Source organism: Rousettus aegyptiacus, unplaced genomic scaffold (assembly GCF_014176215.1).
Source record: "Rousettus aegyptiacus isolate mRouAeg1 unplaced genomic scaffold, mRouAeg1.p scaffold_m13_p_1, whole genome shotgun sequence".
In the NCBI taxonomy this organism is placed as follows: Eukaryota; Metazoa; Chordata; class Mammalia; order Chiroptera; family Pteropodidae; genus Rousettus; species Rousettus aegyptiacus.
In genome coordinates this window covers 153,907,750-153,935,267 of record NW_023416284.1, presented here as the reverse complement: position 1 = coordinate 153,935,267, position 27,518 = coordinate 153,907,750, and the positions used below count along the sequence as shown (strand labels likewise).

The following is a 27,518-nucleotide window of genomic DNA, read 5'->3' as shown; positions in this document are numbered from 1 at the left end:
GCCTTAAAAAACTGATCAGATTTTGTTCCAAGTAAGAGTGGCATCTGAAGAGGGCCAGTGATTTAAGCTCCTCACTTGTTCTTTGCCCCACTTCCCCTATGCATTGAGTCAAAGTTACCTTCATGTATTCCGAGCAGATGTATGGTATGAAGTAGAAAAAAGGAGGTCATATAGAAGGAGCTGACACAATTGGTTGAATTCTAAGGCCAGACCCCTCCTGCTGACTCCATACTGGGTCACTCAGTACTGAACTTTGTAGAGAAAATCCATAAATTCTTCAGCATATTTATTCATGTCCTTATCATCTTTGCCATCCACAGAACAAGGCAACCTATGTGTGATTTTTTTTTTTTTAATTTGTGACAAGGCATAATTCAAGAATGAAATAATGAAGGTCTTAGATGAAAGAAGCAGGAGTGAAAACAAAAAGTAGAGATGACTCGTGAATGCTATTTTGGAAAATATTCAGGACCTGGTGAATGATGGGGTAAAAGATAAGGAAACCAAGATGACTGTGATTACTATACTGAGTAAGGAAAGAGAAGTCTGATACCACTCAGAAAATAAGAAAGCTGAAAAGGGCAGCTACTTTAGAGAATAAAGAAAAGTTTGGTTAAAAAACAAATAGTCTAAGGTAAAATCTAACTGATGATCCCAAAGGCGTGGAATTAGAATTCAAGTAACGTTTATTTTAAAAAATACTAATAGTTGGAGATACACATTTGAGAGCAATCCTACAAGCCCAAATTCCTTCAGAGAGAAAGGACAGAAAAAGAAGAGGTAGAGGGAAAAAAAGATGTAGAAAAAATAAAAGAAGATAAAAGACCAGGTACCTTGGGGAATACTCACAAGTAGAAAGCAGCAAGAAAAAGAAAAGCTCTTAGAAGAAAGAAAGAATGATTAGAGAAACAAAACGAGAATAAAGAGTTCACATGCTTCTAAAATCAATAATGTTAATAATAATAGTGTTAATTACTTATAATCCTCACAAAAGTCCTTCATGTTAGGTATTAGCCACATTTTAGAGATGGTGAAACTGGGCAAGAGAGATTAACTTTCCCAAAGTTAATAATAACATAGCTAGTTAAGAGGCCAAAAATGGAACCCAAATCTGATTCTAAACAAACAAACCTTCTTTCATTAGCCTAGTGACCTAATTTGGAAAAAAAATAAAGCACAACGTACTATGATAAACCAAGACAGCACAGGCTTAAAGTGGACAAGCAAGATAAGATGGTTTCAAAAGAAATACAGAGTAAAAAAGAAGGAACAAATATAGCCACTCATTTCTAAATGAGTGAAAGGATTAGAGAAGCAGAATGATAAATGAACAAAGCAACATGTCAGAATGTTTTTTAAGATGGGAAAGACCTATTGAAGGCAGACGGGAAAGAACAAAGATAGAAAAAAAAGAAAGGTAGAGGGCGGTTGTACAAAATAGCTTTAAAGGGGAAGTACTTCCTTGAAGAAGAAAGGGTATGAGATTCCACATCTTATGAGAGGACCAAGACATGATGAATTATCCTCTGTGACTAGGATTTAAATAACCTAGCTAAAGACTGCAAGAATGTGTAGAGGGTCAGAATTGTGGGACTTTATTTCCTTCTTAGTGATCTAAGGGACATATATTCTATAAGGTTCCTGGATTCACACTGGAGAAAAAGACTGATAGAATCAAGGAGTTACTGTTAACAAGTTGAAGTAGGTCATTAACATAGGTGTTGAATTCACTTGAGGCAGTAATATAGGTCAGCATGGAAAGGAAATACTCAAATATGATATACATCCTACAATGCATGCATGATTTGGATATGATGATAAAGTCATGTGACACAAAAACTGATGAGACAAGCAGAGGGATAAGGTGGTAAACAATGATTGAAGAGTAACAAAGGACTAATTTCTTACAGCCTCTCTGAAAAGCCCTTAAGAGGGTAAGACTGTACAATCTTGATGTGAGAGAAACTGCATTTTAAGGGAAGAAATGCAAAGAAAATGAGCAACAAAACTTTCGGGATAAAGAAAGAAACATGTTTACAAGAAGAAATGAAAATGAGGAGAATCAGAGTCATCTGGATGGGAATAGGCCACATAGGAAGCTTTATGTAAGAGAGGATGGGGTAATATAGAAAGAGAACAATAAAGGTAGTTAGTGCTAGGAATGGTAGATAAGGATTCACAGACCAGACAACACTGGAGTCAAAATCATAGAAATAGTGGTGAGGATTGGAGCAAGAGAACATCAGAACACAGGACATAATACTTTTAAAAATATAAAGTAAAAAACCTCAATTCCCAAAGTTAAAAAGTGTCTTAATGCTGTTTCCTGGCTAAGTATCTCTATTACTAATCTCCACCAATTTCTGTTCAGTGATAATTTACTCTAGAGCAAAACATAACACAGCAACAAGTTCAGACAAGACCTGGATTTAATAGTACTGTTGAACAGAGCTGATATGTTGTTACAGGGGGATTAACTGAACTGCTACTCAGAGACGGGTAGTGATTACCTTCCTTCACTGTCCTGAAACCATCTGTTCACCTTCTGATAAACAAAACAATTCATTTAAAAAAAGAAAACACAAAAACAGTGTAGGATACAAGAAACAGATGCACTGATTTGTAAATAATATACATAAATACACAAACTGCCAGTACAGCAAAAATTATTCAAAGTACCTACATCAACCAGGAGATCTGGGTCTATGCTAAATTGTCTTCCTGACAGCATGGCCTGGAAGTCCTCTAAACTGCAATCGATACTATCAAGATAATCCAACAGCTCAACCCTAAAAAAAAAAAAAAAAAGAAATTTAAAAAATCAAATATTAGGGTTTCTTTGTTTTTATGTTAACAATCACAAGGCAATGCAGCTAATCAAAATACTTCTAGCAACTACTGAATCCATACCAATTCTTAATCTTAAGAGATCCTAGTTAACATTTGGGATTCCTGAAAATCTGTTTAACTGAGAACCCACCATTACACATAACTTTAGTATGTACAGAAAAAAGGTCATGAAAACATCTATTTCCCTGACATAATCAATTATAAAACGTTTAATCTCCTGTTACTTACTGGTCATTGCGACTTACTTCTGGTTTTCTTATGCTATCAGTCCCTTAATAAGATAGATTATACCATGTCCTGATAAAAACACAAATATAATCACACATACTTTATGGACATTCGAAAAAAGTATTTCCTAAAGAAATCTGAAGAACTGCCAAAAAATCCCAAGACTGCTCTTGGGATGATTAAATCCTCCTCAAAATAGCATTTGTGGAGCTCAGCCCTGACCGACACGGAGAAAGGTGGACCACATGTATTCGTAATCTGAAAAGAAGATAACTCAAAGAGAACATAGAATATGTGAAGTAAAGAAAGTGTATAAATTTAGAGAACATCTAGATGAACACTCACTTTCCCAAAAGATTGATGTTATCATTTAAAATGGAATCCATCATGGTCACAGGGTCTTCTGTTGTCAGACTAGATGAGCCATTTAACTGGATGGCACTAGACATGAGAGGGCTGGTGCCATCGCTGCCTGAACTTAGAGATTCGTTGGCTAGTTCGTTCTGATCTCCACTCTGAATGACAGGTGCATATTCATCTTCATTGTCATCTTCAACAATGACAATATCAGGGTACTGGCTACAGCTAGATCAGCAAGCAATATGAGAAAGAACCAATTACACTCAGACCAATTGAATAAATTAATTCTATCCATTCATTCTCCTTGGAAATGCTCTCCCTAAACCACATATTAAAGGCATAAATTTCTTGGGAGAATAGTGTAATCACAAATATTGATAGTTCATATGATATAAGACCACAAAGAATTAAAAGTGTTTAACTACAAAACTTAAAAAATCAGAATTCTCAGACATGGTTCTGTAGTGTACTGGTTAGCATGTCTGCTTTACATGTAGAAGGTCCTGGGTTAACGCCCCAGTGGAGCCATGGTCCATGGTGTATGGCCATGCCACCCTGAACAAGCCCGATGTCTGATCTTGGAAGCTAAGCAAGGTGGGACCTGGTTAGTACTTGAATGGGAGACCACCTAGGAAGACCAGATGCTGTAGGCATAAATTAAAAAAAAAAAAAAAATCAGAATTCTTGTTACTTTTTTGTTGGTATTCTTTTTTCCAGGGGTCAGGGAGGAAGGGGGATGGTTGAATAATTTGGCTTAATTTTTCAGTTTAATAGTCCAAATGTAAGTTAGATATTAGTTTATCAAAGGATAAAGTAGTTTTGAATTTAGCTCTTTGATAAGAAAAGTAACCAATATTTTCATAAATTTTATTTCACAATCTCCTTACTTGGAGGGATCAGCTATAACATCCTCATTAGTTTCTGGAATAACTGGGATATTTTCTTCATCTGCATTATCATCGGTAACATCATAAATAATGATGTCATCTGAAATCCGCTCCCTTGGCTTTAAACCTTCAGTCCTACTGTGTGGAACCTGAAAAATCAGGGAGAAAATATACTGAAAAAATATATATTGACTACCAAACAACATTTCTACTTAAAAAATGCTAATTGAGAACCTATTGTTTACTGAATGTTGGGGATACAAGAGTAAGCAAAGCAGATATGTTCTCTGCCTTTCTGGGACTTATATGCTAACTATTATAAGTAGCACCAATCCACAGAGGTATATTCTCTGCATTCTAGTTTTTTTTTTTTTTCTTACTATAAGACACTTTAAAGAGGACATGCCTCAGAATGATTATATGGAAAGATCTTCAAATTTTAAAGTATTTTATTTTATATCCAAAGGGTAAAAAATAAAAAAGTCTTAGGGCTTCACTAGGCATTTCAATTACAGATAGTCACTGTGTTGATGGGGACTATTTTATCTCAAGCTACACTGTTTGACATGTATTTTATTCTTACTCATTAAGATGATTTCAATAACAGAAAAAAACCACTTCAACTATTCCACAGTGAAATGTCAGCCTGGCTTTTTAGGAATGATTTTTTTTTAAAGCTACATTCAGACCATAGGTACATTAACAAAAAGCATTCAAGTCTCTAAAGCAAACAAAGGTCATTAGTACAATGCAAAAATATATAAATTTCAACACTCTAAAGATAATATAGAAGCAAAAGATGTAAAGTACTTAAAAATATACAAATCTAATTAAATTAAAAAATCTTCATTCTCTTACATGAATCTTCAATCCTTTAAAAAACAAAATAGTTACATATGCTTGATTAGAAACAGTGGCGGGAGGAAAAACCAGATGTTAGGTTAACTTTGATTTTCCCAAGAACAAAAATCTTGATACTTTAATAATAAATCTCTAGCAGTATTTAGAATTCTAAGATTTGAAACAACGATAATCAGATATTAAAAAAACTCTGTGGATTCTGGACTGGACTAATTTGCCATTGGTTGTAAGTTTGACAAATTATCCAGAGAGCCTATGACAAAAATGAAGGCAAATATTTTTTGAAACTACTACAGTAAAAAGCAGTCTAGTCTGTGCACATTTATAATAAAAGTTGGAAACTTAAAATAACCAATGGATAAATTCATAATTACATTACCATATTATTCAATTAATATCATACAGTAGTAGAGATGAACTATTCTCTATGTTTAGTCTATCTCAAAAGCAAGACCGAGTGAAAAAAGCCACAAAGAAAACTATGTACAAAATGGTATCATTTATATGAAATTTAGATATATGAAGAATATCAAACATTGTTCATGGATTCATGTACATAAAATGACCAAATAATGAAAATGTCATGATTTAATAAAGCTGGAGCTTGAACACTAATTTACTAAATTTCTCTGAATGCATGAAATATTCCTGTTAATAAAATTTAGTTTGAGATAATGAAAAATAAAATTTAAAAAATTACTTTATGATGGTGACTATCGGCTGGTTCTTTGACTATGTGCTGAAACAGATTCTTCTTTTGGGCTCCATTAGTGTTTAGAAGTAGAGGCCTGAAAATCAGAAGATACTCATGAAGTTCAATGAAGCAAGGAATTTAAACTGCTTTTAGTAAATTACCCACACATAAACACACTCATTTTAATAATGAATAAAAAATTTTAGTAATGATACACAAAGAACTCTTAAAATGAATACATCTTAAGAATAGAAACTAGGGGAGGATGAGTGTGTTTAGGATTTTTATTTCTCCATTTATCTGTCCTACATTTGTTATAATAAATGTTATAAACTACTCTTTCCAGATATATTTCATTGCTGACTAAACTATATAACTCTGTTACATTAAATTGCTAATGTAAATGAAAAATGAATTTTTTTTACTGTGCGTTTATAAAGGGACAATTTAGGCAAACCTTCTCTCTCAAAAACATCAGCAGAATGACAGTACTAGGAAATAACACACTAATGAAATGTTGTCAGTATAATTTAACAAAGGAGGAATGTTCATCTACAACAATAGGTATATACTCAGCAAATGTTGACCATTCATGGTTAAAAAGTAAAATTTTTCGTTGCAATGTACAGGTCAAAATGTTTTATAAAAACCTACCTTTTACGTTTTAAACTCACAAGCTGGTTATTCTGAACCAATGTAACAATAAATTGGACAATCTAAAAGGAAAATATAAATAAAATTTCCATCACAGATTCTCTAATTCTTTAATACACAAGTCTTACAAAATTAATTCAAATACTGTATGTTTTCTATTCTAAGTCACATGATTTCTCATTTATTAACACATTTGAAAATTGGATGCATCTTATAATTGATATCTAAAGAAATATACCAGCTTCCAGGCAAAATAACCTGTCATAAAGTTGCTACTACTTAGGATTTAGAGATGCCTAAGACATACAGCCATGCACCCATCAATCATTCCACCCACCCTCTCACACATCCATTTACCTATTCAATATTCAGTTAGTTGTTTTCGTGCTAAGTGGCAAGCATGCCTGGATAGAGATTCCAACTTTTATTTAAAATTCTTTCAAGAAGGCTATGAAGCAAAAAAAAAAAAAAAAAAAAAAAAAAAAAAATCCCTGGTGTTTGACAGGTAATATTTTTCTTACACCAGATAATACAATTAGAGGCTAAAGAAACTACCAACTTTCTTTAAAATAGAGAACTGTCAATTAAAAATACATAATGTATAGCTTTAATATTGTGTGTGTTCACCCCCCAAAAAGACTACTAGTCAGCTTTACAATCAATATGAACTTTTCCATGGAAAAAAAAGTAGTTTTACCTGAAAAGTTAAATAACATTAGAGTATATGAAAAGGAGGTTAGCCACTAATTTACTTATTCAAAAGAAAATGCTGAAAGCTGACAAAAGCAAGCATTTAAGCTTAATGATACCTAGAAAATCATTCAATCTCAATTATTTTTGTTAATTTATAAAAAAAGTGTTATGGGAAAATTCTAAAAACATTAGTAGTTGAATTTATAAGAACATGAATCACTTTCTAAATTTCTCCTAAAATTTGTTCTATATCTCAATTCTCTTTTCATACTTCCGGGCATCACATTGTACAGAGTTTACGACCTGAAGGAGAAAATAGACATCTAACATTTATAGCATGTAACTTCTGTACCTGACAAGTCCTGAAACAGGTATCTCACATGTATTATTTATAATTAATCTAAGGCCAAAGAGTAAATGGCAGAGTTAAGAACCAATTCCAGGAATAAAAAAAAAATTACCAGCTGTCATCATGAATTATGTAAGCTCCTTAACCTCCACCAAAATACATAAATTCAAACTCAAATCTGAGCACATGGAATGTTAGCTTTCATGAAAAACTGATATTTAGTATGAGAATTTTATTAACTATCCTTGCCTAGGGAAAAAATCCAACAAATGATGGAGCATTTTAAGTTAATATATAACCAAAACACTGTTTTTCTTGAAAAAGAAAAACAAATTTTTAAAATAAAGTACAGGTACATTTATCATTTTAAATAAGGTATTCTTAACAGGTCTGCATGTTAGAATCACCTACAGAGGTTTTGAAAATATACATACTTGGATTAAATGCTTGGAATTGAATTCTACATTCAAACTTCACTTGCATACCAATAAAAAATATAGTTTATCTATTTTGACTATAGGCCAAAGGTTGCAACTATCATTCATCTCTGTTCTAAGCCTGCTTCACTAGATTCAAATGCTGTCAGTCATAACCCTATTTTTAGCTAAAGGCCTCTGGGCATGAACAAGGTGAAGCTCTCACACCCTCCTTTCCCCCAAAAAACTTGTTGCTTAAACTCGAGTTTAGTTTACTCATTAGCAAAAAATAGCTACCTTAATTTTATGTTTCACCTCTTATCAACAACATATGAAAGCAGATACGAACAGATTAAATCACAAAGATACAAATGCAACAGAGATTCTCAGTTCCTCCAGTAATTTTCAGCTCAAATACTAGAATCTAGGATTTACTTTATAACACCACATTAAATGCTTTTATGTACAGACTAATAATGACATACACTTGAACTCATAATTGGGTCAACTGATTTAAAAATATTAGTCGTTTATCTTCTAAAACTGTATCTATGCCTTTTAGAGTAAAAAATAGTAAAAAAACAAAAAATCAATAAAATAATGTTAAGTCTTTTACAGTAAAAATTGTGTAAGATATTGGTAGTGTATTAATCATGCTTCTAAGAATAAAGTATCTTAAAGTTGTTCTATTAGGCAAAAGGTCATTAATTAAAGGCTAATAACAGATTGTGCGTATGGAATAACCATATTTAGGTAATAAGTTTTTTATTAAAAAGAATATATAACACTTGGCTTAATTTGTTTGGTTTCATAGTTTTACTTCTGTGTACCCAATGGCTTAATTTGTTTGGTTTCATAGTTTTCCTTCTACTTGTGTACCCAGTAGATAAGAAGCTAAGATCAATAGAAATTTCTTTGTGTAACAAATGGTATTCATTAAATGAATGCAAAAACAGCTTACCTTTCGAATAACTTGTTGCTGTTGTGCATGTTTTGCTCGTAATTCTGAGACCTCCTTCCAAAGGGACTCATTCTCACTATGTTATCATTTATTAAAAAGATGAAAACAAACAAAAAAAATCAGAGAGCCAAGCCTCAATATTTTAATAAAGTGTACCAAAGAATATCAGATACAAAGAACAAGCTAATGATTGCCAAAGGGGATGGGAATCGGAGAATGGAAATAAAAAAAATTTTTCAATTAAAAAATAATAAAGGTCATTAAAAAAAAGAAGACTAAAAAACTTAACTAGTTTTTACTATATATTTTCATGAGACTAGGAAATCTTTAGTACAATTATATAGAATGGCAACTATCTTGACACAAATCTAGAATCATTTTCATAGCTTCAATATCTTCTACTCATGGCAATATACAAAATCTTAAAAGGCTCATGCCTACATCCATAGAGTAGTAGTACACAATTTATTTCTCTGACAATCTGGTTCATTACTCCTCGTTTAAGCTAACCTGTCAACTATGGCTACCAAGTAAATTCAGAACATGTGCTTATTAGGAAACAATTCTTAAAGGGAAGTGACCTTTACCCAGCATTTGCTATGCTCCAGTCACTATTCTAACCATTTTATGTGTACTACTGATTTAAACTTCTCTGAAATCCATCAAGAAAGGATTTTTTTTTCTTTTATAGATGAGGACAAAGACTCAGAGAATTGAGAGGACTTGCCCAACATAACAGATAATTTGCTAAGTGCTGGAGCCAAATTAAAGTCTGACTCTAAAACTACCTTAAGATCTATCTTGAACACAGGAATAAGCAAACACTAAGATATTTGTCTTTTAAAAGCATATATAAATATATGACAAACCAATAACTTGCCCGGTACTAATAGCTTCTTTGCCTTCATTCACTATTTTTAACTGCAATTTCATTGTGTTACTAGTGTTAGCAGCAATGATAATGCTGAGAAGACATGAAAGATAATTAACCTAATAAATGTTTAATTTTTATTCTTTTGTTAATTTCTACTAAAGCCATCTTCCTCAATCCAAACTATTACAAAAAGAACTGGATTTATATATACAGGATATTGAGAACAAGACTTTAATACTAATATACTTTTTCTGACTCAGAAATTTAAAGATACTGTCATCTGCCTACTAAAGATAAGTGGAAGGATGGTTACCACTAAAACTTAAAGCATGAATTTGGAATCCCATTCCTTAAGGACTAAACCTGAAATTCAAGGAACTAGATGTCAAAGGGTACCTCCGTAGACAGAAAATAGAGTAAAACCAGCATAAAGTGGCTAAATAAAATCTGAAAAATGGAAAAGCTTAAAATTAAGGCTTGTTCGAAAAGGGAATCAAAGTCCAAGATTACTCTCTTAATGAAGCTACTTAAGAAAAGTTAAACCAATGCCGTATTTGAAATGAAAGAAAGAATACATAAAATAACTATTCTCGAGACATTGGTAATTAGCATTAAAGAAAATCCCAGCTACTTACTAAGAGGTATACCTCTACTCTCTCTATATATGCTATTACTCTGGCAAGTTAGGATAATGCTGCCAAGAACTATAAAACAAAACATCTTTCTGTATACAGAAGGTTTGAATAACGCTTTCTCCAGTCTATGTAAAATGAATATCAAGTAGGGAAAGTTTCTTGTGTACTTTTTCCCCTATCTTTTTTGGTCCTACTTTTTCTTAAGAGGTCACATAGAAAGTCTTAAAAAACCACCATAAAAGAATAGGTTAAGATATGTAGTACTTCTTATGGCTTATGTGCCCTAATACATCAAAAAAAGCTAACTTAAGTAGAATCACACTTCCCACACCAATTTAAAGGTCTACTATTTCATCAGTAAGACTTATGCATCATAGTTCTGAATGCCCAAGTTAATATACTCTTTCAACCACCATTATGAAAATTTAAAATTGGTTAAAGTCTATAGCTACAAATCAAAGATAAAGGGAACCAATACAGAAAAATGACCTTTGATCTTGGCTTCAACAACATGATCTAGAAGTACTTAAAGCATCAACCTCAAACACCCAACAAACACATACCAACCCGCATATTACAATTATATTTGGAAATAATATTTTACCTTTTTAATTCAGAAAGCCTGGACTCAATAGTTTCTTGTTTTATTTGAACCTTCTGAGCACTGCTTATAATTTTTGTTAAATCTTCCTGACGAATTTTATTTTCTTCTGGTTTTGAAGATGAAACCTTTCAAAAAGAAAATTTAGGGAAACAAACAAAACACACACACACACAAAAACTAATCACCATGATTGTAATTCAAAATTTCCCTATATTCTGAGGGTTTTTTTTAGCCTGTTCAGGTGGTGAAATCTAGTTCCAAAAAGCCCAGGATAGGATTCCAGGGGAAAACAAACTTCATAGCTCAAAGATAGGCAATAAGGAATATCAGTCTATTTTTTTTTTTTTTTAACACATGAAGAAGTTTCCACAAGCAAGAACACTATAGGGGACTTTTTTTTCATTTCCTACTGCCAAACTCCCTGTAATTTCCCCAAACCTCTTTATTATCACATTCCACATTTAATTAAATTTATGCAGTAATAGCTTCATGCTAGGCCATTTTACTTCATGGTCTACTACCCTTTTATTCCTCCCTCCCTTTTTTGTGGATTTGGTAAAAATATTTAACTTCAGCAAAAGATTCATTCAAAAACGTATTATTAAATGCCTACTATATGCAAGAAACTTATTCTAGGCATTTGATATTCAGCAGTGAACTACAGATAAAGCGTCCAGGGAGCTTTACATTCTAGCTTACATTTTTTAAGCTGAATTAAAGGAAGTGAGTTATTCCAATATGAATGACTTTTCACCCTCAGTCAGAATGTAAACATTTTCCTTCTCTTTAGAAAGTATTTGAGCCCTCAGTAAAGTTCAGCACCAGGGGAAAAAAAAAATAGGGAGAAATAATTAAAGCTTTGTCTGAGTCATCTCAACAAGAAATACCAATGTACTTCTGTACATTCTTAATTTCAACAACTGAAATATGTCTTGGCCAAGTATACTACATGCTAATTCCCTAATTAAAAAATATTAACAATAGCTCACCTTCCTTTTAATGTTCTCCAGCAAGTCATCCTGCCCTTGTTTGAAGTAAGGATGCTGAAATTCAACAGGACCATCTCGTTCCTGCTTTACAATTCCAGAGTCAATATGTACTACTTTACGGAAACCATCTGAAAAAGATTCAAAATTCAGATGACTAAAACAGAGAAAAGTCAACAATTATTATGGTGCTTCTATGGAGTACGTTTTCCTTTATCATCCTAACGGAAAAAAGTGGTTTAATCAGTGGTTGATGACATTATTCCAAATAAACTGCGGTCCATACTCACACATGTTCAGTTGCCTCACAAAGCTTGCCATGTTATTGTGCTTGAAGTATTTGGGAAGAATTTCTTTTGCAAATCTTTGTTCATCCAAAACCAGAAAACTTTGGCCATTCTGAAAAAATAAAAAGTCCATTAATTAAGGTGCTCTGACATTAGATGATACATAGGAACCCCCAAAATGAGCAATCCTTTTATGATACCTTCAGACCAACATTTTATTCCTATTAACAGCAATAAGACAGAAACTCCAAATTCACTGCCAAACTGCAATCAAGGTTTTTGATGTCAACTTTAAAAGCTTAGGAGTATGTCTCAAACCAAAAGCTGCATCATATCTATGATGAAATAGTAGAAGAAAAATAATACAATATGTAGCTAGCCTAATTAATTTATATTGTTTTAAAACCAGTACAATTAGACAAAAATAAGATAAAATGTGAGAGGAAGGATTTTATCATTATCTGCAACAGACCTAATTTGTATTTGTACAATCAATTAACAACCTATAAGAGAATTCAGTAAGGTATCTGGCTATTAATTAATATTTAAAGTTACTAATATTCTTCTATACAAAAAATAAACAATTTGAAACTTACTATAAAAATACAGCAATTAAAACCACTTGGTACTAGCATATATATGGACAGGCCAATGGAATAGAATAGAGAACCCAGAAATAAACTCTCACATATACAACCCAAGGATTTTTGATAAGGGTGCCAAGACCATTCAAGGATGAAAGGACAGTCTTTTCAACAAATGATGCTGGGAAACTGAATACTATCATGCAAAAGAAGGAAGTTCAACCTTTACCAACATCGTATACAAAAATTAACTAAAACTAGATCAAGGACCTAAACATAAGAGCAAAAATTATTTAAAAAAAAAAAAAAAAAAAAGAACAAAAGGAGAAAAGCTTCATTACATTGGATTTGAAATCATTACAATGACTTCTTGGATAACATCCAAAGCACAAGCAACAAAAGCAAAAATAGAAAAATGGGGCTACCTCAAGCAAAGAACACTATCAGGAGAGTGACAAGGCAACCCACTGAATCTGAGAAAATATTTGCAACTGATGTATCTAACAAAGGGTTCATATCTATAATATATAAAGAACTCCTACTCTTCAACAATAAAAACAATCTGATTAGAAATGAGTAAAGGATTAAATAGTCATTTCCCAAAGACATATAAATGGCCAATAAACACAAGAAAAGATGCCCAACATTACTAATCATTAGGGAAATGAAAACTAAAATTACAAGATACCACTTCACAATCATTAAGATGGCCATTATTAAAACACACACCCAAAGGAAAAAAAAACAACAGAATATAAGTGTTGTCGAGGATGCAGAGAAATCATAACTCATGTGCCCTGCTGGTGAAAATGTAAAATAGTGCAGCTACTACAAAAAACAGGATGATAGTTCCTCAAAATATTAAACACAGAATTACCATATAATTCTGCAGTTACACTTTTGTGTATGTATCCAAGACATTTATGGTAAAAGGTTAACCATATTAATTAAAAATTCCAACAAGTGAAAAACTCAATGGGAATTTTCATGTCGTTCATGACTGAATGTACAGCAAAACAATGATTTTCACTTAGTAAGCTGGCAAAATTTAAAAGCTTGATAACCAGTGTTAGTTATTAGGTAATAACTTAAAATTAAAAATGTGTACATTTTTCATATCTTAAAATGACTTTCCCTCTATCTTCCTCCTCTCTCAACCTACCCACCCTATTTATCTTTCCCTTTACCACGAAATTTGACAAATATTTTAAAGCTCCCTTCTCCCATTAAAGACCATCTACAATCTTCCACTAAAAATTGGTTTTCATTGCTCTACTGAAACTATTTTTTCTAAAATTTCAAATTCCAGATTCAATGCCCTCTATTCAGTCCTAATCTTCCTACTACTACTCTGAAGCATTTCTTTTGGCACTACTGACAATCCCCACTCCTTAAATGTGCTACTCTTGGCTTTGAAACTACACACTATCGGCTCTCCTCTCGTATTTCTTTTTGATTGCCTTCTACCTACCAAGAGATAATATGTTTTTAGATTTCTATCCTTGATCACGGCACGTTTTACACTCTTTCTTCAGACAATCTCACCTACACCAGTGTATACAATTTTTATTGACTTTATTATGTCAATAATTATATGATGATTATCACATCTACATCTCTGCTCCTGACCATCTCAAATTTCACACTTGAATTTCCAATTGTCTACATTTTTACACATGTTCTTTAGCTATATTCTCAAACTACTGTCTATTTCAAACCTAGCACAAAGAAAGACAGACCAATGGAATAGAACAGAGAACCCAGAAATAAACTCTTACATATACAGTTCGATTCCCACTCGCGCGGTCACCTTTTTCCTGTATCCTCCATCCTGAATGCCTCTCTCCCATTTAAGTTATCCAATTAAGTTTAACACCAACAACAAAAAAAGATAAAAATCATCAAATTTAATAGCAAATAACTTAAAGAAATATTAAAAACATTTAAAGATAAGGAAAGGAGATCCCATGATCACTACTTTTATCTGATACCTTCTGAGGTCTTAGCAATTGCAAAAAAAAAAAAAAAAGAAAAAAAAACTGAGGGTGTAAGGTTCTGAAAAGAAGAAGAAAACTGTCATTTACAGATGCCATGGATGATTAGGCTCACTAGTTTACTCTCTCAATATGCAAATGTTACTGTATTTCTAATTACCAGCAATAGCTTGAATCATACTTTTAACTAAAGGACACCACTTACAACAGCTATAAAATACCTAGGAAAAATCTAACAAAAAAGTGTAAGACTTAATTGCAAGAAATTATAAAACTTTATTAACAAATAAAATGAATTTAGAAATATGCCTTCTTCATGTGAAAACTCAGTATTGTAAAGATATCCATTCTCTCTAGTATGATTTATACTTTCAACACAATTCCAATAAAAATCCCATTTTTTAAATGGAACTTTATTTTAAAACATATATAGAAGAGCAAAAGTACTCCTGAAGGATAAGTTGCCCTCCCAAAAGCAAGACTTTTATAAGGCTACAGTAATTAAGACATGTTATTGGCATGCAATATGTGATTGTCCAATGGAAGAGAATAGAGAACTTAGAAACAAAACCACAATATCTATATACAATTTTATTATAAAACAGAAATGGCAATACATATCACTAGGGAGAAAAAACAAACTATTCAATAAAGGGGCCAGGACAACTAAATATTTATATTAAAAAAATAAAATTGTTTTACATTTCCTCATACCACACACACAAATAAATTCCAGGTGAATTAAAGACTTAAGATGTGTAATGTAAACTTTATCAGAAGAAAAGGATGGTATTTTTTTTTTCTGCTTGGATAGGTGAGGAGAAACACCCTGAAAAAACAAAAAGAATGAACCACAAAAAAGACTGATATTAAATTATACTAAAATTAAATACTTATCAAAAGAAAGTAAAAAGCCACAAGTGAGAGAACATACAGGCACTACATACATCCAAAAATGAATATACAGAATATACAAGGAGTTCTTACAAATAATAAAAAATAAACCACCCAGTAGAAAAATAGTCAAACATGTCATAGACTAGGAAACACAAATAGCCAATAAGGAAAGGTGTTTGAACTTATTAGTAACTAGGGAACTATAAATTAAGACCTCACTGAGATAACGCTTTACATCCACTAGATTGGTAAAAATTAAAAAGCATAACATCATCAAGTTTTGAAGAAGGTGTGGGTTAATGGAAAATCTTATGCACGGGTAAAGAGTATAAACTGGTTTGATCTCTTTGGAAAATAATTTGAACTATCTTGAGGTTGAACATTTCATACCCTATTTTTCAGCAATTCTCCTGTTCAATGTAGGTGTATATACCTTAGAAAAAATTTTGCTTATGTACACTTGAAAAGGTGCATAAGAATATTCATAATGGCATTAGACACAGTTGATCATCTTTTGAACCATTTTCTTTGATTAACTACTATGACCTCAGTCTGTTTTTCCTCCTCTCTCACTGTTCCTTTACAATCTCTTTGTTCTTCATGCCCTCTAAACATTGGAAATCCCTAATTTTCAGTTCATTTGTCTCCCTGGATGATCACATCCAGTTTCATGGCTTTACCACTCACTCACAAGCTCCAAATTCCACCCTGAATGCCAGAGTCCTATAGCCAAACATCCTATCCAACTTTCCACTTCGATGTCTTGGAGTATAGAAGTCATTTAGGCTGTTCAGAAATATATGTTCTCCTTCCTAGCACTGCATTTCCCCACTTCCTTTGAAATTAGGTATGGTCATATGACTAAATGTGATCAATAGACATATAAACAAAATGAAATAATTTTCCAATAATGCTAGTGATCCCCTTGTAATTACAACATTAATATGGCCAAACAAAATTCCCACCTTACATGTCTCCAAATCTTCCCCCATCTTAGCAAATGGTACAGTACCATCATTCATCCTGCTGCTCATATCAAATCTGTGAATGTTAATTCTTCTGTCCCTTCCCCAACTCTAGCCAATTTATCAGTAAGTTCTACAACTTTGCCTTCAAGGTCAGGAAGTAGTGACTACTCACTACTTCCACTGGTACTAGTCTCTGCCAAACTGTTTTCAATATCCTAGTGGAAAATTGTGATAGTCTTCTAACTAGTTCCCTCATTTCCAATCTTCTTATCATCGCCCTAAGGCCCTATACCATCTGCTCCTGCTTACCTCTCTGGCCTCACTCTCCTGTTCTCTAAGGATACTCTAACCACACGTGCCTTCTCCAATCCTCTGAACATGCCATGTTCAAAGACTTTACATTTGCCATTTCTCTTGGTCCATCCTTTCTAACCATTCAGGTCTTTGCTCAAATGTCAGCTCTGCTGAGAGACTTTCTTCATCACTCTACCTAAAATACAAACCTCAAGTCATTTTACATGCTAGTTATTAACTTAGTGCTCCAAATTATTTCTTGTCTGCTCTGCAAACACAGAGCTTGGTCCCATAAATATTTTTCTTTTTCTAACTGGCATGTTAACCTTTGTGAACAGAAGATACTAGAGAGAGATAACAAAAGGAAGGGATTCTCCCCTGTTCCAGTGTGTCCTTAACAGGCTCTTGCACTGTAGGCAGGTTCTACAGCACCTAGCTCTTGCAGTGCATGGAGGTTAGCAGCACCCCAAAAGTAATAGTTTACCCTGGCACTCCCTCTCCCTTGGGAGGTTTCAAATCAGAGTACTCTGACAAGACATTTCCCCGTGGACAGCTTTCAAGAGTACTCTAGAGCAAGGGCTCATAAACATTTTCTTAAAGGGCTTTATAGTAAATATTTTAGGCTTGCAGACCATAAGGTCATAACTCTGCCCTTGTGGTAAGAAGCAGCTATACAGACACATGCAACAGACTAAGCAAGGCTATGTTCCAATTAAACTTTATTTATAAAACAGATGGCTGGCCCATGGGCCAGTGTGCCAACCTATACCCTAGCAGTGATATTTCCTGGCAAGTTTTGAAGGCTGAATTTCCAGTAAGTTCCACCACTGTGGCACCTGTGACTTCTTTGCAATTCAATGAGACATGGTCATATTCTCTCCAATAAGGTCAGGATCTTAGACTTGGGGGAAAGGGCACTTATTTGGGCACTCTATTGTAGCCCTAGCAGTGATGGCTGCTTCTTATAACTACTATTCCTGTTTCTTTATTCCAATTCGCCTAATATAGTTAGTAATTCTATTAAATGTTCCTGTTCAAAAAAGTGTGTGACTTCTTCCATCTCCTAGCTGAACTCTGATATACTCTCTTTACCTTGCTTTATTTGCTTTGCAGTATTTACACTAACTGAAATTATGTTATTTGTGTTTGCTTACTTTATAATGAGCAGTATCCTTCATTAGAATGTAAGCTCAATAAAGGCAGACACTTTGTTCACTACTGAATGAATTCCTGGTTCTCATACACTGTCTGGTCATAAATGATTCGCAACAAATATTTGTGAGTGACTGAATAAATGAATTTGTGGTCACAGTAAATTTTATTTTTAGAATTTCAATTCAAATTATATTAAAGAGATGAAAGCCTCCTGTTTATATCTGCCCTCTCACACATACATGATCCTCGTTCACTCATATCATTCTGTCTCCATTATGGTATTCCTGTGGTCTTCACAATAAAATTAGTAAATAATCTAACTGCAAACATTTCACCGTACTGCTGTTAAATCCTGTGAGGCTCAAGCAGTACAACAAAACTCTCCCTACACATTTTACAAGGGGCAAAAAACCATTACTGAGTAGAATGGAAGAGAGGGGTAGAGGTGGGAGAGCTTTTCTTTAGGACACCTTCATAAATGCTGATACGATTCCGAAGAGTAGTTATTACTGCTCAAATTGGTACTCTTGGTTAAAAACATCCAAAATATTCTTAGTTATAATCCAGTACTTCAGCCCTATAACTTTAAAACACTTATCAGGATAGAAATTTGTTGACACTTTTTTATACAACCAGTCTATAACTTCTTAACGTTCACCAATCATTGCTTCTGAGTTTCTAGCTCACTCTCTCTTATGCATATAAATTAAAAACACTCAATGAATCTTTCGGCTTTTCCGTAGGCCTATCTAAAGTGGATTTTTGCCACACTTCTGGCCTTTCTTGTTTTCACTTGAGAATATGGTTATAATGTAATGGTTGCTGAGAAGTTCGAAATGATACCAGACCATTGGGAAATCTAAAGGCCTATAACACAAATTCATCCAAAACAGCTAGAGAATACTGGATAATTTCTGTTTTGCATCTTTTCCCTATTTCCTGATTCGTCTCTGCTGATTTGAGAAGGATAAGGAAGTACAGAATGCCAAAGGGCACAAAAAGGTGGATGTGAAGTCTAGTGGAAATCACTTCTTGGTCTTCTTAAGCAATCTGAAGGACAGAGACAAAGGTCAGAACACTGGCAAAACAATGGCTTTTCAGTTTTTTCCTTCTTTTATGCTGCTTCCCCTCAACATACATGAGTATCAAATATCAATAACAGTATAGACCATTCCTCAATGGCAAGAACTTCCATTCAACTTCCACAACCTCATCCCTGAGTATCAAGTTTTCTCAGTTGCTTCAATCTAAACCTGTGTTCTCTGTTTAGGACTGTGACAATTGAAACAGATTTACGCAGTCCGACAGTACTATCTCTGTCCTTAATTTGGCAAGAGACTGACTATTGAAGCCAACATAGCTACATAAAATTCTGAAGTTACAGAAAATGTAAAACAAAAAAAGTAAAAAGAAACTTTCATAGGGAGAATATGAGAAAATTTAAAATATGTTCAATATGTTTTAAAGACACTGGATCTAAAGACATTTCTATTACTTGAATCAGTAACACTATAATTTTGATTGCTTGGAATATTATATTTCCATAATTACTGATGAGAATGGGGATATTAAAACTAAAGTTATGTAAGTCTTCAGGAATATTAAGTAAAGCTTAATATTGGCAAGAGTTGGTAAGAGTTTTCTCTCCTTGTCTTACATTCAAGCTAGGAGTAAATTATTTTCCACAAGTGGAAAAAAAAATTCATAAAAGATTGTCTGGTTTACATAACATCTGTGACTTCTAAAAGGTCTTCACATGATTTTCACTTAGATAGAATAAATGCTAAATTACCTCAATAAAAGTTCAGCAAAACAAGTTTGAAGAAAACCAGAAACAACCATAAATAGCAAATTTTAAATGCTGAGGGTAACTTATTTTGTTTTTGTTTTTTTTTCCATTTAACGTCATTGTTTAAAGTTTTACCTTGCATTAACAATGCTTTTGGAAAAATCTGGGGGAGAGGAAGACAGACAGCTTCCCTAAGCCACTAAACTCAGCCCTAGTCAACATTAATCCAGAAGTGTCCAGTGACTTGTGGAGGAATAACATTTTATTAACTAAATATTGGGCCAACCTTATTAGGTATAGTGATGTTGATGGACATTGATCTAGAAAGTCAGAAATCTGTTAGATTTCCACCTCCAATAATAGCCAGCTTTGTAATTATGAATAACTAATCTAACCTCAGCCTCAAATCCTCATCTATATAATGATGAGGATAAACCAGATGATCTCTCAGATTCTTTTCAGGCGTAATTCCATCTTTAGCGTTCCTACCACTTCCATTATAGTTCAAAGATTTCACTGATTCATCAAACATTTACTAAGTACCTACTTTTCCCTGGCACAGACACTGTCCCTTCACTCACTGAACTTATATTTTAACTGTCCCATTACATATTAGAAAATGTGTAGTTAAGTTTAGACTTAATAATGGGATAAAAAATAACTTTAAGTAGCTTATTTGGTTTAGAATTCATAAAATAATGCATTTATTAGTATGAAACATTTGATACTGTCCATAAAAAAACTGTCCACACTTGATACTAGCCATAAAAACAATGTTATTAAAATATTCCTGCCACCAACATAATACCCTTTAAACTAATTACCCTTAAAACTACCCTTAAAACTAAATTATTACTATATTGAGGTACTATTTCTAAGCAATAAAAACAAGAAGGTCCAACCAAGCTAAAAAAATATGATAAAGTCAGTTTGGGGTGTGTCTGGGGGGGGGGGGCGGTCACAGTTGTCTCCAGTATGAATACAAGGCTGAGTACTGGTAGTCTGTACTAATCCATCCTTGTCAACATTTAATCCTTCTGACTACTGAAAAACATGAGACATCTGTTTATTTTTAAGTGTCTGCTGATGGCTGGCTTCCCTATTTTCATCTTTCTTTGTACTACTGTACAGAATTTATCAAATGCTTAATACACACCATTCGGCTGATGATACCAACCTTCAACAAAATTAAGACCTAGAATATTAAAAAATGAACAAATGACAGTAATGTAAGACAGAAAATGGTGTTATAGTAGGCAAAACTTCATGTACTCAATATAGTGCTCCCTGTTAAGACAAAGTAATAAAACTAAGAGTTCTCATAAGAAAGGCACACAAAAGGGCGAAAGAGGGGAGATGACACTTAGGGCTTAACAGGTGCTAGGCACTGTGCAGTTTTCACTTATTCTTTTCCAGACCACTAAACAACAACAACAAAAATTCCAAACAGATGATCATCTACTCTAAGTGAGATAACACTTACTCAGGACTTAACAGGTGCTAGGCACTAAGCAGTTAGTTTTCACTTACTCTTCTCCAGACCACTAAACAATTAAAAAATCCCAAACAGATGACCATCTAATCTACGAAAGGAGGAATTAACTCCTCTTCACAAAATGAGTCCAATAGCCAAAGAGTGTATTCTAATGCAAACGCACTATTTATGTAATAATCATTCTGCTTAGAATCTTAACATTTGGAAGAAGGGGTCTTGGATCACCTAGTCAACCCATTCATCTTATGGACACATGATGAAACTGAGGCCAGATACAGAGCTTGACTAAGGTCACCTGTCTAGTGGCAGTTGGGATCAAACTAATAATCAAGGTATCCATATACCAATCTGGGGCAACTGTTTAGTGAAATTTGGTGATTCATTTTAGCTCCTAAGTTATGAACACCTGTCTATTAACACTTTCATTAAAATAATCGTAAAAATTAATTTATAGGAATGGCCCTAAATCTCCAAAGAATAAAGTACAATTTTTCTAAATAGCATTTTAAAACCTATTGATAAGCACTAACCTGCGTTTGGACATTCGCCTACTTTCCCTGACTGCTCATAAAGACCACAGATGCAGAGTAAGAGAATCGGTCGCTGAGGTAGATTTCCTCAATTAAAGCCTGGCGTGGAAGATCCCGGCCCCGCGCTGCCTGTGCCCTCAGCGATCAGTAACCCGCGAGTCGCACGAGAGGACAGAGAATGAGTGTGCAGTAACGTGGCCCCCGCGCCCTCCGCTCGTCGGCCGCCCTCGCTCCGCTGGGCCGGTTCCGAATGCCGAATGGGCCGGACCGTTACGGCGCCTGCCGGGCCGCAGGGCCTCGCGCAGCCGCCCCTCCCCCACCGCGGCCTGGACGAGCGTCGCCGGCTGGGACCCCCGCGGCTCCCCGCGCGAACAATACAAGGGGTCCCCCGCAAGGCCGAACGCCGAGGCCCGCCTCACCCCACCAACCCACGGGCCCCGTACAGGCCGTCGAGCCACAGGCCGCGAGAGACAACCCTGCGGGAGAGAGTGAGAGAGGAGGCGGTTAGTCAGGGGGTTCGGAGGCCGCCGTACCCTGACCCGTACCTGACTCCAGGTGATGAACTCATTAGTGTGGGTTTCCTCCACAAGCGTCCATAGCTTGCTGAGGAAAGCCGGCACGTTCGAACTCTGCTTCATTGTTAACGAGGCGCAGGGATTCCAAATTCCACACGGGAACGCAGCGGTAGCAGCAGCGGCGCGGCGGCAGCGGCGGCGGCGGCGGCAGCAGCTGCTCCCCGAGAACGCCCACAACGCAGGCGCAGCAGCTACCGAGCCCCGCCCCCCGCGACCTCGCCGGGCGCGCAGCTCGGCGATGAGGCCCTGCGGCCGCACGTGATGGACAGGGCTCCGCGCTCGCCGGTGAGCACGGCTGCCGCGCCGGCCTCTTTCCCGGCCAATCCCGGGCGCCCACCGGGGACAGAGAAAAGCGATTGGATACTGCGGACGTGGAGAGGGTGGGATCAGAAGGGGGCGCTGCCTTCCCGTTCGCCTTTTATACAAGAATCCTCAGGGTGGTGGATGTTCACTTGTGGGGAGTGTGTGTGGTCGTTTCATGTGGAAGTAGTTTTGGGTTCCTGGGCTGTGACTGAAGGGCTACGAAAGGTCCTCTCTGTCCCGAGCCATAAGTTTGGCAGGTAATGTGAGGTTTCCGCCAGTCAGCCGGAAGGAGTATAATAAGGGGGGGGGGGCCGGAGAGGGGGAAGGAGGGGGAAACAGCTTTCAAACATGATATGCTAGGCCCCAAATTGAAACTATCTTAAATATTATGAATGTTATTAATATTTTAAATATTATGAACCGTGTCTTTAAATCTTAAGTAGAAGATGGGCACTTTAAAATACGCTTATCAAAAAAGAGGAATTTAACGCATTCTTTACTAAGCATGTACTACTCAGAACCAGGATCTGTAACAGACACCTTACATGCTGTTTTTAATTCATTAGGCATTAAATGCCCACTATATGCTCAGCATAAAAAGAAATGGTGTTATCTATACTAGTTTAATCAACTAAAATAATTGTCCCCCCCCATGTAATTTACAAGCACATTCTTATTTGCGGGAGATTGGTTATAGGGGAAAAAAATATCGGACAAGGAGTCAGCATATCTTGAGTTTAGACTCAGCTTCGAGGACATTTTACTGAATATTAAGTTGCACTAGTGCCCATTTAATTGTAATATAAATGTAATTTAGAGCAATCTTTTTATCTGTTGGTGCCAGGCTTCCCCATTTCCTCATTGGGAATGAGAATCTTCACCAATGTGAGGTAATATTAATAACATAATAGGTGTGAAAATACTTTAAAAATATAAAGAATTGTAACAATTCAGAGAACACTTTATACAAAATTCAGCATAGGGTTGGCTTATTTCTAGCGTTAACTGTGAACTAATAATTAAAAAACAATTTCCGATAAATATTTATCGAATACTGACTTTCGCGTTCAGCTCTGGTTTGTTTGCTGAAGCAAAATCAAATATATGATAAACAAATATTTGATAAGCCATTATATATGCCCAGGGTTTTACACATTTTATTTAATTCAACAACCCAAAGAAGTAGGTCTTATCTCATTTTTCCTATGATGACTCTGAGGCTCAAAGTGAACTAATTTATCTACATCACAATTGGCAAATGAGAAAGGGTATTTACACCCAGGACTCAAAAACCTGTGGTCTTTCTGTTGTATGAGGATGGTACCATCTTGATGCTTAAGATGCTTATATTCTAATTCAAGAAACAACATGAACACAATGATTAGCAATCATTAACATTTAAAAAAGAAAGAGCTAAATTTATGGTATAAAACAAGTACTTGAAAAGTTTAGAAAGACCAGAGTTAAGTAAGTTAAGATGGTAAGGGAAGAATTCATGGAAGATGGGGGCCTTAAATTAGGTCTGGAGTACAAATACATTTGGATAGCTGAAAGGAAAACAGCAAAGATGGGAGGCTAATGAGCATGTCTATGAAGAGTGACAGCTCAGGAGGTAAGATTGGTAGTATCTGAGGGGAAATGTGGCCTACTTTCACGGCATTATATTATTTCCATCTGACAAAGTTGTCCAGGTTTGCACAGGACTTTTCATGTTTTTAGTACTAAAAGTCCTCTGCCCTAGGTACTACCTCAGCTCAGCCTCTTCAAGTTGATGTTGGTTAGGAAGCAGGGATTCATCAAGCTAAATGAGGTAAGTTGTATAGCAGCTAGTACACATGAGGGGTCTAAAACTTTAATGCAGCTCTTAACCTTTCTAGAAGCAGGGTAGAGGTACTCTTTCACAGAGGTACTCTTTTTAGGTACCCCAACAGCTAGCTGATAAATAGAAGGAATCTGTGCAACCCACAAATCAAGATCTTGGTAGAGGCCCAGTCCCATGCAGAGAGATGTTGATAAGAAAGAAAAGTCAAGGCTAGAAAATTTAAAAGGACTGGAAGGATTAGGAAAATGTAGTGGATTAGTGACATGGCCTGTGATATAAGCCTTCCATTATTTCCACTAAAATAGCATGTTAGGGCTGCAGTTTCTATTTACCTTTGACTGGTTTTACTCCAAATGGAAGTGGTATTTGGATTTCATCTTTCTGCATAGTGGGATTAAATGATTATTTTATTCAGATCATTTGATGGTGAAGTTCTGAGCCTCAAGGAATACATGAACTGGGTCATATGGTTTGAGTACAGAAGTCTACTTATACCTTAAATATAAAATTAAACTGGAGAAATTGGCTTCACCAAGGAGGCAGCCACTGTCACTGGCATGTGCCATGATCTGAGAGGTATGTAGGGAGAGGTGGCAATGATGGGAACATTTCTGACCTCTTTAAACTTTAGCCAATACTGTGAGCAACATCCAGGGACCTGCTGGAAAGGTAGATGTTCTTTTCTAGTCTGCTCATAGTGCAGTTTGGTGCAGCAGAAATCAAATAGAGCATCCTAGGATGGAACTGAATGATTTCTGTCTGACCTTTCAGAGAAAAGTCTGACATTGTTTGAATCAAGGATTTGCAAGAACACATGAAAGAACTGTTAATTGTTGATTTATAAAGCCTTTATATTTGGTGATTGTTACATTTGTTATAATTTACTTTTAAATACTGCTACCTTAACAGTGGTACATGGTGTGACAGTTCATTGTAATTTACACTTTAGGGGTAGTTAGTTAACATTCGAAATATTCTAATTAGGAATGCTTTCTCCAGGAGTAGTTAGCGTTTGAAAGACTAATCAAAAGCCTACTCTATGAAGCCTTTAATCTTATTTATTTATTTTTTTATCAATACTAGAAGTTTTGTTATTAGGATGATGGAAGTGGAAATGAGTTTTCTTTAGTGAAATGAATGAAGTTAAGTATATGTGTATTGACTAGAAGCAGTGTCTTGGATTTTCCCCACTCTTTACTACATGGGCATCAAGATATCTTGATCCAGTAACCTATGCTCTTCTTTAAGTCCCTAACCTTGTAATCCTACAAGTCCTTTATTCAAAGAGCTCTCTAGGCAAATCTAGATTTGGGTAGCCTGGATCAAAAGTAAAAATGGAGGCCCATATACATATTTTAGAACATTGAAAGATCACAAATTAGGTTAACAAATTGTTAAATAAAATATGCTCTATTTCCTTGCCTTGACAAATACATCTTCATAATAACAAATTTGAAAGATATGTGTAAAGCTGTAGTTTTTATTAGACACTTAGTTGGCAAAATATCCAAGAAGACCAAATTTAATTACTGTCTGGTGTTCTGTTGATTGGGAATTGGTGTTTTAGATGACGAATAAAATAAAGACATATAATTCATAAATCATATGTTCTATAAAATTGTTTGTTCTTTCCTTTATGTCAGCAAAATCATTAGTTAGTTTGTCATCAAGATTTTCACATAATCTGTGTCCTGTTGGTAATGATCAAAGTATTAAAAATGTAATTGTATTCAAAGCACAGTTGTATTTAAAATCCAAATTGAATATATTTTATAAAATGATACTTAAATGTAAAAATTTGGAAAAGTCAAATTATATTCATATATTGCTATAAGTTAGTATTATGTAATAAACATTGAAATTAAATGTACATTATAATTAAAATATTTTAAATTTTAAATGCTTCCACCTTTTGACTATTGTGAATAATATTGCTATGAATATTGCTGTATGTACATAATTTTATGCATTTTGCTTTCCTTGGTTGACAATGCATGGTGGAAATTCTTTCAAGTCAACTGGCATAGCTATAATTTACTTCTCTTAATGACTTCATGGTATTCCGTGATGTGTGTGCAGCACAATATATTAAGCCATTCTGCTATGGGTGGGCATCCACTTTGTTTCAAGGCTTATATTTATTTTTTTCACTATTAAAGATGCTGCCAAAAAAAAAAAATCCTTAAACATTAGTCTTTAAATATGAGTGCTTTTATTAAGATTTTCATATATAATTTACATGGTAAATCTATACTTTCCATTATTGTATCAGCATATAAAAAGAAAGCCCTGCCAATTAAAAAGTCCCACAGTTGAACTAACAGAATGCTGTCGTATACGTATCCAATCTTGTGACGCTCTCAGCAACCAGAAATGTCAACATTATGCTTCCATGGCAATAGGACATGTTTAAGCTTGATAGGGAGGGATCTAATATTTGGGGTTCAGGGGAGTTTTGACTATTAGATAGACATTAAAGGAGATTCCTTTATTCTTTGATATTTTCATAACATTAATGCAAAGCCAGGAGAATGTAGTTTATTACATGTTACTTTGAGGGTACTGGTGGCTGAAGATATATTCCATGTTGCTTCTGGCCCTATTTAGTTCTGGTGTATTTTTTGCTTGATTAAATTTTTAGTTGTCAGTAATTATCTCCTCTAGTCTTAGCTGTGAGAAAAGAGTAAAGAAAGGGAACTAGTGTTACAGAGATATTAATTGAAATTGAGAAATTCTCATTCTCAGGAAATTTGATCACATTCTCATAGATTCA

At 34.7% G+C, this 27,518-nt stretch overlaps 1 protein-coding gene across 2 annotated transcripts in view; it reads right to left on the bottom strand.

Moving 5' to 3' along the window:
- HSF2 (heat shock transcription factor 2) overlaps positions 1 to 22,882 on the bottom strand; it is a 28,579-nt gene extending 5,697 nt beyond the window's left edge. Inside the window, exons 1-10 of one of the 2 annotated variants that reach the window (XM_016153913.2) lie at positions 22,591 to 22,882; positions 12,343 to 12,451; positions 12,056 to 12,183; positions 11,067 to 11,191; positions 8,954 to 9,029; positions 6,535 to 6,596; positions 5,887 to 5,974; positions 4,326 to 4,474; positions 3,424 to 3,663; positions 2,684 to 2,789 (exon numbers count right to left, since the gene is read on the bottom strand). In XM_016153913.2, coding sequence (XP_016009399.1) covers positions 2,684 to 2,789; positions 3,424 to 3,663; positions 4,326 to 4,474; positions 5,887 to 5,974; positions 6,535 to 6,596; positions 8,954 to 9,029; positions 11,067 to 11,191; positions 12,056 to 12,183; positions 12,343 to 12,451; positions 22,591 to 22,683 — 1,176 coding nt within the window. In that variant the 5' untranslated portion in view covers positions 22,684 to 22,882. The remainder of the gene's footprint in view (positions 1 to 2,683; positions 2,790 to 3,423; positions 3,664 to 4,325; positions 4,475 to 5,886; positions 5,975 to 6,534; positions 6,597 to 8,953; positions 9,030 to 11,066; positions 11,192 to 12,055; positions 12,184 to 12,342; positions 12,452 to 22,590) is intronic. The other variant, XM_016153907.2, reaches the window with a different exon arrangement.
- Between the last annotated feature and the right edge of the window lie 4,636 nt (positions 22,883 to 27,518).